The sequence below is a fragment of the Gymnoscopelus braueri genome (genome assembly GCF_963280865.1).
Source record: "Gymnoscopelus braueri genome assembly, chromosome: 16".
NCBI classification, from domain to species: Eukaryota; Metazoa; Chordata; class Actinopteri; order Myctophiformes; family Myctophidae; genus Gymnoscopelus; species Gymnoscopelus braueri.
The window spans coordinates 31,057,587-31,070,284 of NC_137616.1; the positions used below are offsets into that span (position 1 = coordinate 31,057,587).

Sequence of the window (12,698 nt, forward strand, 5' to 3'; positions counted from 1 at the left end):
TAGCCTGCTTGCTTGCTAATGGGCAATATAACACTGTGATGCATAACACAATAAAACTACTACAAGATATTTGCCAGATCAAGTTACAAAACAAATGTAGATGATTTAAACCAGTGGTTCTCAACCTTTTCAGGCCACGACCCCCCAAAATAATCATATTTGAACTGGGGACCCCCCACCCTGATAAGCACTTGGAACGTAAGAGTTGAGGCATTACATTTTCTTTAACTCTGTTCCACAGATAAAAATTGTGAAAAGTAGCAGATCTACAAGATATTTGTTCACAATCTTTATCTCTTTCTTATATTATTTGACAATTTGGCCAATGTTTAACCAGCTTTTATAGAATAGTTTGTTGATTACTATTGATGCAGTAATGGCCTTTTTTTTTTTTTTTTGGTATTAAAAAGGTCTTAAAAGTCCTTAAATTGTCACTTTACTGTCATCTGGGGACCCCCCAGAATCTTTCCCGACCAACAGGTTGCGAACCACTGATTTAAACCATACCAGATTAAAATTATTATCTCCACCAGGCATAAGAGTGTTTATAATGGACAGTGGACACAGTGATAATGGATCAAAGTTTGCAATGCTCAGCATTAGGCTATGTGCAGCAGACAGTGTTAAATGTAGGCTAACAAAATAAAACAAAACTATACAAATAGGTTCAAATGGGCATTATAGTTACACACATTGATTTGAACATGTGTCTTTCACTGATACAAAGTATTTTAAAGTATAAAAACACTATAATATACTTTATTTCACAACTGTCTGTAGTGTTAATATACAGTAAAATCATGTTGTCTAATGTATCTAAATGTTAACCACAGCACATAAAGATATATTTTAGGGGAAAACTGATAAGCCAGTAGAAGCTGATGTTCAACCTGATACAGGACATGAGCTGTCTGTCGTCCGTCCATAATTCTGTCCATCTGTCCAGCATAAGTTAGAGAAGTAAGTTAAGAACATATTTTCTTCATTTCTTAATGAATTTTAATGAATTAATGAAGCAATATTACATCAGAGGGTGTGCATTACCTTGAGTATTGACACAACAGTGATGAGGTCAGGAAATAAGCCATTGTGCTTTTATGAGCGATCTAGTTTAGAGGACCTTGTATTGTGAATTGTACTTCCATGTACTGTTACCATGTCTTTTCTAAATAAAGTATTCAATCAATCAAAAAGGAGGCAGAGCCTTGTTGAAGAATGATGTGGATCTATAGTGTGTCTGTTGTGTTGTTGTTGTGGTTGTGGTTGTTGTTGTTGAAGATTGCTAGTTGTGACATGGTGACTGTATTAATTCATATGATTGGCTCGGTGGAAACACTTCTGTCTATGTAGGCCTTTTCCTCACAGCCTTTTTATTTATTTCTATTTCTTTCTTTTCGGTGAGCTCTATTTTTCTTTTCGATTTGGTGGATTTTAAAACTGCACAAATAATTTACAAAGCAACTGTGCTGTTCCTGCCAAAGTGTATGCTGAACTTCAGCTCAACAGCGAGCTAAACTCCACTTCCCATAACAATAATGACAGAATTGTGACGTTGGACTTGTTCTTTTTACTGAAGATTCCTCATCATTACAGGTCATGGAGTAAAAACAGGAAACAAAAGTAACATACAATGTATCATGAGATGTTGTCCTGTTCTATTTACAGTGGCTTGTAAATACAATCATTTTTTAATACAAAATAACCATTAACTGCCATTTTTAACATTAACTTATTGTCTTAGTTAAGCATACATGAAATTACCACAACAACATGAAATTATAGCTTCCACATGAACTCTAACTTACAGCATTGCCTCATGGGGAAGGTATGTTGAAGGTAAGATGAAAAACATCCGAATTGGACACAGCAATGGAGAGCATGCACTCTCTGCTGCTACTGACATAAAAATGCTGTTTGCTGGCTCACACAGCTGTTCTGTATCCAGTGCAATTAGCTAAACTCACACACCTGCCTTAACTAACAGACCTCTTCTCATCAAGAGGACCTAAAGTCACAGTGGCCTCTTCTTGTCAAGAGGGCCTTTCAATATAAGGGTACTGTTGTCTTTCAAAATAAAGCCATTCTAAGCAACATAACGGCAAACAATAAAAATCACATTATAAGACAAGACACTCCCCGCTTGACCTTTATGAGGTCACCATCTTATTTTTTACACTGCGGGTTCGGAATATGAGTCCTCTGTAGGTAGAAGCAGAACTATGACTAGTCTACAAAAAGTCTTTGCACAACCTCGGTCCATAGTCTTCATTTCCACATTGCGTAATCTTTCCTGAATTTGCCTCCACTTTTTTGGTGTAGACATCCTTGTCTGTGAAGTCTCCTTGAGGGCGTGAGACTACAGGCTTCTTGCTGAACCTGAATAGACTGTCATGCGACTCCCCGCCATGACAGGTTTTCTCGTTAACGTGCATGAAGCACTGGCCCGGGATGCATGGCTGTTATGTGAAAGCCGCTGTCACATTCCTCACACTTTACTGCATTTTTGCAGTCCTTTGCTAGATGAGAGGCCGAGGACACACATTTGAAACATATTCCTTTTTCCATGAGAAAGGCCTTCCTGTCCGAGAGTGTTTTATCTCTGAATGTCCTGCACTTCCTCAGTGGATGTGGAAGGTCGTGGATTGGGCATGTTATACGTGGATCATTGTCGCTTTTCACAAGGTTGTTTGCATCAGTTTCTGCTGTGGAGACATCGGTCTGGTGAACCGTGATTGGATAGCTGGAGCCTTGACTTTTAAAGTTAGGTCTGTCTGTTTTTGCAGGTGCAGTGTCACTGCTGGAAAGAAAAAAGCTTGGGTCGTTACGCTTTCGTGCTTCGTAACAGACAAACCCGGCAAAATACTGAAATGGAGGGTAACAGCCGCCGTTTTCCTCCTTCCATTTGGAGCCGGTAGACATCCATTTTTCTTGGAGCCCGTAAGGTAGCTTCTCGACAATGGGGTTTATGCCCCGTGGAGTGTCCAAATATGACAGCCCCCTGAGTTATCCGTCCTCATTTGCACCCTGGAGCTCCATGAGCAGATCTCCTAGGTCTTGTAGCTTTTTGTGGTCTTTCGCCGTCACTCGTGGGAAGTTATCCAGGCGCTTGAAAAGAGAGTTCTCCAATATTTCGGGAGCTGCATAACATTCACGGAGTCTTTCCCATGCCTTCTGAAGAGCTGCTGCTGGGTTGTTTACATGCACGGAGCGCATTCGTTTGACATCTTCGCTGGATTCCTTACCAAGCCACCTTGTCATTAAATCCAATTCCTCTGTTGCTGTGAGGCCTAACCCTCTGATAGCGTTGGTGTAGGATGAGTGCCAAGCACGGTAGTTTTTGGGCCTGTCATCGAACTGATATAAGCTTGAGCTCACCAAGTCTCGCCGAGCCAGGAAGTTTGCCAGTGGTTCAGTGGTGGGTGCCTTGGCATTAGCTTTTGGTGTACCTTGGGGGGTGTACGGTAGGGCGGAAGTGTTCAACTTAGAGTAATCCCTGCTTGAGGAAGCTCTCAGCTCTGAACTCTCAAAAATCCGTACCTGGCTTACCGATAACAAACTGTCTCTACACCTTGGGAAAACTGAATCCATCCTATTTGGGACCAAACATTCCCTCAGTAAAATGAAGGTAAATGACTTCAAGGTCAAAGTCGATGACACAATCATCACTAGCAAAGAAGAGATTACCTATTTGGGATGTATTCTGGACAAATACCTGTCAGGTGAAAGCATGGCAACAAAGGTGGTCAAAGGAGTAAACCAGAGAACCAGATTTATGGGCAGAGTTTCCTCTTTTGTCAACCCTCAGGCCCTCAGGACCCTCTCAGGGGCCCTGATTCAGCCCCTTTTTGACTATGCTAGCTCCTCTTGGTACTCCAACACCTCAGTGTCACTGCAGACTAAGCTTCAAACCTCCCAAAACAAACTGATCCGACTACTTCTCGGACTGGGGCCCATGACCCACCTCTCTCCCATTCACTTTGCCAGCCTAGGCTGGCTCAGGGTGGAAGACAGGGTTAAACAACAAAAAATGGGTCTGGTCTTCAAAATTGTAAATGCAGATTTGCCCGATATGCCCCCTATACCCGCATATCTGTATAAATACCTCGAAAAAGTTAGTGACACCCACAGCCACGAAACTAGAGGGAGCGTAAACAACAATCTGGTACCACCCACCCATAAAACAAACATGGGCAAATTCTCCTTCTATAGCACAGCCACCAAGGAATGGAATAGTCTAACCCCATCCCTCAAAAAATGCAGTTCGCTGGGCTCATTCAAAACAGCCCTAAAAACCCATCTTTCTGGAGGCCGAAAGAGGAGCTAGTACCAGTTTCCCTGTAGACAGACGACCCCCCCCCCCTCCTCTTTTTGTACATATTTTGTATTTCCTCATGCTTTTTTTGTATATATTTTTTTATTTTTCCATGCTTCCCCCCCCCCTTTCTTTTTGTACATATATTTTTAAATGCTTTTTTTGTACATAGTGGTACTTTTTCTGTATTATCTGTATTTTCATGTTGATTTTTGAACTGTTTGGTTGCTACTATATATGTCTATGAAATTAACTCAAGGACCCCAACGGAAACAAGTCCGCAAGGACTTTTTTGGCCGGACCTTTTAGACAAAAGCATTATAAATGTAACTGTGTTGTTTTACATTCTTTTGCCTAATAAAAATTTCAATCAAAAAAATCAAATGAATGTCCCTTATAATCATGCTCTCTTTTAGGGGACATTTTAACAGGCCGTGGTGTGCTTGTATCTTTGATTCGGTGTTCGACTAACACTTGTTTGCTGCCGGATTTAGCGTGTTGTGGTGCGCTATCTCTTGCTGGGCCTTGCTGTGTCAGTGGAGAAACGACAGTTGTGCTTGGCTGTGTCGGAGTATCGGCGTCGACACGGTCTTGCGGTGGAGAATTCGCCTGTGCGGATGGCTGATTACCGGATGAGCTTAATGAGCAGCCTTTTCTTTTTGTAATTCTGCTTCCATAGCAGCCTTTTGCTGGTGCATATCTGCTTCCATAGCAGCCTTTTGCTGGTGCATATCTGCTTCCATAGCAGCCTTTTGCTGGTGCATATCTGCTTCCATAGCAGCCTTTTCCATCTTGAGTTCAGCTTCTTGTGTTGCATATTCTGAAAAGTGGAAAATCCAGATTGGTCTGCTGCTGACTGCTCTGCAATCCTCTGGTCTGAATGGATCCTCTGGTCACCTGGCCGACCCGCGGTGCTCATCTTTCACAGAGCGTGATGGAACAGTGTGGTACCAAGTGGAACGTCAGGCTGACACCTGTGGGAACATATTGACGGTGAGGATTTGTCTGATAACTTGTTGCTTTTTTATAGGATTGTCTTTATCAGCAGTAAAGTTTGTTTTTCTTTTGTGCTGTGGCTGTGTATGTGTGTATATATATATATATATATATATATATATATATATATATATATATATATATATATATATATATATATATATATATATATATATATATTATTATTTTTCAAGCTGGCTAGATGATTCACTGGACTGACCATTCAGTTAACCTCTGTCTTTCAGACCAACAACACCCATGCCATCTACTCCAACAGTGTATTTGTCTATCCTGCAAATAACTCACTTCCTGTGAGTTTTCCCTTCTCCTGTGTCTATCCTCTGGACACAGAGACCAGCCTAGATGTGGCCATCAGACCAAACCTTCAGTGAGTAACCTATTTTCAAAATTGCAAATGATAGTGAAAACACAGTGAATATACAATGTATTGTGGTACAATAAATGTGAACTGCATTGCACCAAACAGCCTTGGTACAGAACTGTGAAAAGACAGACAAATGAAAAAAGGTTACAGATTTAAGTGTGTTTTGAATGGTTCTTTATTAATTCATCTGCCATTGTTATAATGGCCTCTAGTTGCTGCCATACAAGAAGAGACTAGTATATTACATTTCAGGCTTCAACTTGTTTCCCTGCTGTCATATTTTGATCCAGGCTAGAGAAACTACAGTATTTGTATGCCACATTTTATACTTAGTTAATGTTGGCCATTAATATGTATTTTTTTCCAAGACAGTTCTTAAGTTTGCACTTAAAAAATGTTCTGCTATAGTGACAGCCAGCCACTCGGCCAAACCAAACCCATCTGATACCGTTTGATCCTTTAAATGATATGTTTCCTTGACAGGCTTAAAGGTGGCACGTCAGGTGTGGGTTCACCAACCAACACCTCCATGTCCTTGTTCCAAAACTCCAACTACACAGAGCCTTACCCAGCAGGCCCAGTCACCCTGCCAGTGGGCTCTGCCCTGCATGTAGGAGTATCTGTAGGGGAAACAGATCCAAGGTTTGCGGTCGTTCTGGACGACTGCTGCACCACTCACTCCTCCAGCCCTGATGACCTCATGCGACACTTCCTCATTCAAAACAAGTATGTTTCATTCTTCAGCCTCAGCAGATGGCTTGTGTCACAATAAACAAACAATGAAAGAGAGCGTTGGGTGGGAGTGGGGTATGGGGTTGTGATATCAACTATAATGTGAAGTCTTAGTCCAGAGTCTTTGTATGAATGTAAAATCCTTATGAAAAGAGAAGAATGTTGGATGCAACAGTGATGTCGCATGAGTCTACAATAGCGTAGCATTTATAATGTGAAAACTGTTTATTATAAGTTTAGTGTCTTAGTATGAATTTAAAATCATTTAACTAAAAAGAAAAGACTGACGGATGAGCCTACAACGTGACCCTTCTTTTCTCCAGGTGTTCTATCAACCGTCGTCAGGTGAAAGTGGATGAGAGCGGCTCTTCCCTCCAGGCTCGTTTCTCTGCCCTGCTCTTCCTGTTCCATGGAAACTGCAGAGATATCTACCTTCACTGCAGCCTCCACCTGTGTGACCAGAGAGCCTCCTCATGTTCTCCTGTAAGTTTCACACTTTCTTTCCACACTCTGCTGTTTCACACCAGACAGTTAAGTCAGTAGCAAACTGTGTGCTTACTGCTATTCCTTCACCATTCACAGTTCAAACCCATCACCATTGGACCAATCACCTGTGAGTATCAAGAACAACAATAAGAAAGACTGTATTTTTTAGTGCTGACATCTCAATAATGTTAAAGTGGATTACATTAGTTTTTTGTGTTTTTCTCTTTGCTTTGGATCTTCAGGGGACAAGCTAGTGGAGTGAACAGCGGACATCGTTAACTGACTCCAATATATTACATTTTCTAATCATATGATTTTTATTTGGTGCGTAGGTTTCATAAATATGCTATGATATGATTAATCTAATCTAACTAATCATTAACCATTTTTATATTTCTCTCTTCTGAAAAAATAAAAAATACTGTAATCAATAATATGGTAACAAATAAATGATGATTTGAGCATTAAATGGCAAATCTGTGTCTGCTTCTTCAAGGTTCAAGTCCCAAATAAATCATTATATAGTTATAGTAAATATAGAAATATGTAAATGATCAATGATGAAGTATATTCATACAAAAATAGAATATAGCCTCAATGCTTATAAAAGTGCTTTAAAAATGTAAGAAAACACACTGATCATTGAAGGTTTTTCATATTCTTCTTGACATAAAAATGTGATGTCAAGAAGGATATGAAAAACACGGAAATTAGTTATGACACACATTTAATGTGTGTCATAACTAATTTAACTCAATAATGAAAAAACAAGGTGATACTGACAAGCACTTCTATTCAAACATCAACTATACAGTACATGAATCCTCCCTGTGTACACAACAGTAGATTATTCACAATACACACAATTATTAAACATAATATATCCTTCTCAGTAGGATGAACATCCAATGATTGGGCCATAATATACAGTACAATACCACAAATTATTTAACATTATCCAATCAAAGACCACTCACCTTTATCTTGATCAACCAATGAAATATCACAATCCTTCTGGTCTCGTTGGTTTAGGAGTTTTTCAGAGTGAATTCTTGCACAGGTGTCTGTGGACCAAGGGTGACATAATCTTTTATTTGCTTAGTCTTTGCTTAGTCTTTGCTTAGATTATTATTATTGCCAGCTTGCTTTGATGCTAAGTTGTGTTGTTTTTGTTGTTGTTGCTCCTGTCTTTTGTTCAGAGCCAACAACAGAGGTGCAGATAGTAACGATTACTTACTCTCATTCACTCATTGTGTGGCAAAACTGTCTCAAAATCATACTTTAAGCTCATAAACAAATGCAAAAAACAAGGTGAATTAATTATTTCAATGTTCTGGTAAAGCCCATCCATACCTCTAGCATAGCTGCCTTTGTATTGGGTTGTTACACCAATACTAACCTACCAAGTTTGATTTGATTTGGACATATTTTACATAATCGTCTCTGTCGGGTGGAAACCTCATATGTCCGAAACTGTTCCTGTTCAGGATTCAAATTCAAGCAGCAAAAGTAGAAGATCTACAAGCTCAAAACGCATGTATGTGTGTGCATGCGTGGGGCTACACTCTATTTTACATCTCACATTTTGTATGTTGCCAGGAAGCAGATTATGTCTTGCTTTGTAAATTATTTGTGCCGTTTTAAAATCCACCAAATCAAAAAAACGTTCATTTGTGTGATCATGATATACCACGTTAAAAGCATTAAGAATACTCAATAACCTATTTGTATAAAGCCCATGAGAGAAAGAAAAATAGAGCCCACCGAAATGACAGAAATAAAAATAAATAAATAAAAAGGCCATGAGGAATAGGCCTACATAGACAGAAGTGTTTCCACCCACCATGTCACAACTAGCAACCTTCATCATCAACAACAACAACAACAACAACAACAACAACAACAACAACTAGACGCGTCGCAATTATGGGAAATTGCAAAGTGTGGTTGCGCCGTCGCCGGTCGCAGGTTGCCGCCGCCCGGACGTGAGGAATATGCTTGGAGGAATACCGTCGGAGGTCGCGTGACGTACCATTCGAATTTGGTGCTGATTGGATCCTGTGTTCGTGATACATGGCGTTTTGATTTGAAGAAATAGGCCCCACCCACTAAAATAAATAAGCCCCTCCCACAAATGTAGCGGGCCAATGACATCGTCATGTCACTCCTGAGATCACCTGCTTTTCAATTTGAGAGGAGTGATCCCCCCAAAAATCATGTTTTTGCATCAAACGGTTACGTTTTGCAGAGTTGTGGCGCCCCCTATGGGTCAAAGTGGAAATGCTTTTGGGGATTCGTTGAGTAAACCACCCTCGACATGTGATTCAAATTTGGGATCGATTGGACGTTTCGTTCGTGATTTTTGGCATTTTTGGTAAAACGGGCTCCTCCCACTAACTTTGGAAGCCATTTACGGACGAACGGTATGGACTATCAAAATGCCGTTTGGATAAGTTTATCCCATGAGTCCATAGATCACGTGTACCGATTTTTGTGAGATTTGGGAAAAAAAATTAGGAAAAGGTGCAAAAAGTGTGTTTTAAAGAAAATTCAAAATGGCGGAAAATCTATCCTGACGCAAATGGGCGTGGCCTATATAGGGAGATGCGTCATGACCCAAGGAATCTAGGGAAAAAGAAATTTTGATTTTACGACCTACGGTTCAAGAGTTATAGGCCAAAAGGTAAAGTGGGCTGTTATAGCGCCACCATGTGGCCGACTGGTGTGATTTTTTTTTTGATAATTTTGCAATAATCTATTAACCTCCCCTCCAAGTCATGTAACTGTAGCCTTTATGGTTACCGAGAAAAAAATACTTGAATGGGAGTTTTTGCAATTCCCATTAAAGTGGATGGGGAAATTTAATGCACTAATAAATCAATATCAAAAAATCTATCCAGACGCAAATGGGCGTGGCCTATATGGGGAGATGCGTCGTGACCCAAGGAATCCAGGTGAAAAGAAATTTTGATTTTACGACCTACGGTTCAAGAGTTATAGGCCAAAACGTAAAGGGGGCTGTTATAGCGCCACCATGTGGCCGATTAGTGTAATTATTTTTTCAATAATTTCGGACTTAATTATGAACCTCCCCTCCAAATCTGGTAACTCTAGCTCTTACGGTTTCTGAGAAAAAATGACTTGAATTTGAGTTTTTTCACTTTTTCATTAAAGCGGATGGGGACATTTAATGCACTAATAAATCAATATCAATTAAACTATTTAACCAATCTCTTAGCAAAATACAAGCGCACGATTCCCAGTCAAGACGGTCATTTTGAGATATGGCACTACATTGGGGAATAAAAACTGTGGGAGGAGATGCAGTTTGAAATATTGTTTATTAACATTGTTCAAGAACAATGTTAATACTAGACGCGTCGCAATTCAGGGCAATTGCAAAGTGTGGTTGCGCCGACGCCGGTCGCAGGTTGCCGCCGCCCGGACTTGAGGAATATGCTTGGAGGAATACCATCGGAGGCCGCGTGACGTGCCATTCGAATTTGGTGCTGATTGGATCCTGTGTTCGTGATACATGCCGTTTTGATTTGAAGAAATAGGCCCCTCCCACTAAAATAAATAAGCCCCTCCCACAAATGTAGCGGGCCAATGACATCGTCATGTCACTCCTGAGATCACCTGCTTTTCAATTTGAGAGGAGTGATCCCCCCAAAAATCATGTTTTTGCATCAAACGGTTACGTTTTGCACAGTTGTGGCGCCCCCTATGGGTCAAAGTGGAAATGCTTTTGGGGATTTGTTGAGTAAACCACACTTGACATGTGATTCAAATGTGGGATCAATTGGACGTTTCGTTCGTGATTTTTGGCATTTTTGGTAAAACGGGCCCCTCCCACTAACTTTGGAAGCCAATTACGGACGAACGGTGAGGACTATCAAAATGCCGTTTGGATATCTTTATCGCATGGGTCCATAGATCACGTGTACCGATTTGTGTGAGATTTGGACAAAATTTGAAGGAAAAGGAGCAATAAGTGTGTTTTGAAGAAAATTCAAAATGGCGGAAAATATATCCTGACGCAAATGGGCGTGGCCTATATGGGGAGCTGCGTCATGACCCAAGGAATCTAGGAATCTTATAGCGCCACCATGTGGCCGACTGGTGTGATTTTTTTTTAAATAATTTTGCAATAAACTATTAACCTCCCCTCCAAGTCATGTAACTCTAGCCCTTATGGTTTCCGAGAAAAAAATACTTGAATGGGAGTTTTTGCAATTCCCATTAAAGTGGATGGGGAAATTTAATGCACTAATCCCAGCCAGCACGCCCACGTGGGTCCCATATGGGTTCAAGGTGGGCTAAACCATATGGGCCCCATGTCGGCATGTCAGCGGGATCCACTTGGGTCCCATCTGGGATGCCCATGTGGGCCTTACGTGGGTATTACCTGGGCCCCACATGGGCCCCATGTGGGCTTTTAGGTGGGTTCTACCTGGGCCCCACGTGGGCCCCATGTGGGCTTTAGGTGGGTACTACCTGGGCCCCACATGGGCCCCATGTGGGCTTTAGGTGGGTTCTACCTGGGCCCCCCATGGGCCCCATATGGGCTTTAGGTGGGTACTACCTGGGCCCCATGTGGGCCCCATGTGGGCTTTAGGTGGGTTCTACCTGGGCCCCACATGGGCCCCATGTGGGCTTTAGGTGGGTACTACCTGGGCCCCATGTGGGCTTTAGGTGGGTACTACCTGGGCCCCACATGGGCCCCATGTGGGCTTTAGGTGGGTTCCACCGGGGCCCTAGGTGGGTCCCTTATGGTTTCAAGGTGGGCTAAACCATATGGGCCCCATGTCGGCATGTCAGCGGGATCCACTTGGGTCCCATCTGGGATGCCCATGTGGGCCTTACGTGGGTACTACCTGGGCCCCACATGGGCCCCATGTGGGCTTTTAGGTGGGTTCTGCCTGGGCCCCACATGGGCCCCATGTGGGCTTTAGGTGGGTTCTACCTGGGCCCCAGGTGGGCCCCAACTAGGCAAGTCTATGTGGGACCGAGGTGGGTCCCAACTGGGATGCCCATGTGGGCTTTAGGTGGGTTCTACCTGGGCCCCAGGTGGGCCCCAACTAGGCAAGTCTATATGGGACAGAGGTGGGTCCTAACTGGGTTTGTTTGTGCAATGGTTCCTTTGATTTCCAACGTGTGTCCTAATAAGATTTAAATATAAATAAAATAGATTAAGCAGCAAACATGAACCGTGTTAATTCTTGTAAACACACCTAAAATAAAAATTGGGTATATAACATTTTACACGTCTTCAGTTTTACCAGGATGAAAATAGACAATATATATTTTGACAAATTTATTAAAAACAATATTACAAGATAATGAAAATACAATGAAAATACAAATGGAAATAAATATAGCAGTAGTGTAAAGGTGCAGGAAGAGAAGGCACACACATTAAACGTGCAAGTGTACATACAGTATATACATAAAATCACAAAAATGCAACATAATATTCTGACAATGCTCCACAGAGACTATTAACAGAACAAAATATAAGAATAAAAATGGTCCAAAAAATGTATAAATAGTGTATAAGAGGTGCATCAAAAACTTCCATTGTCCATGTAACAGGGCAGAGGGATTCTGAGATCCAGTTTCATGTTGCAGATGAATCTGGGCCCTATGTGTACGTGGGTGTCTCTTGAGCCTTTCTGTTTAAATCCCCAGTGACAGAACCAACCAAGTATTGTGCTGCTAAGGGGAGAGAAAGAGAGACAGAGACTTTGTCTACTAGGGTGGTGCATCATCCAGTTGTGGAAGCTG

At 41.5% G+C, this 12,698-nt stretch overlaps 1 protein-coding gene across 1 annotated transcript; it reads left to right on the forward strand.

Annotated features, from left to right (window-relative positions):
- Positions 1 to 3,314: 3,314 nt before the first annotated feature.
- Positions 3,315 to 7,173, forward strand: LOC308102932 (uromodulin-like; the record flags this gene model as incomplete). The annotated part of the gene is made up of 8 exons (XM_080452784.1): positions 3,315 to 3,330; positions 4,850 to 4,923; positions 5,141 to 5,305; positions 5,554 to 5,696; positions 6,177 to 6,419; positions 6,749 to 6,908; positions 7,008 to 7,038; positions 7,154 to 7,173. The coding sequence occupies 8 exons, from the start codon at positions 3,315 to 3,317 to the stop codon at positions 7,171 to 7,173; spliced, it is 852 nt and encodes a 283-aa protein (XP_080308910.1).
- Between the last annotated feature and the right edge of the window lie 5,525 nt (positions 7,174 to 12,698).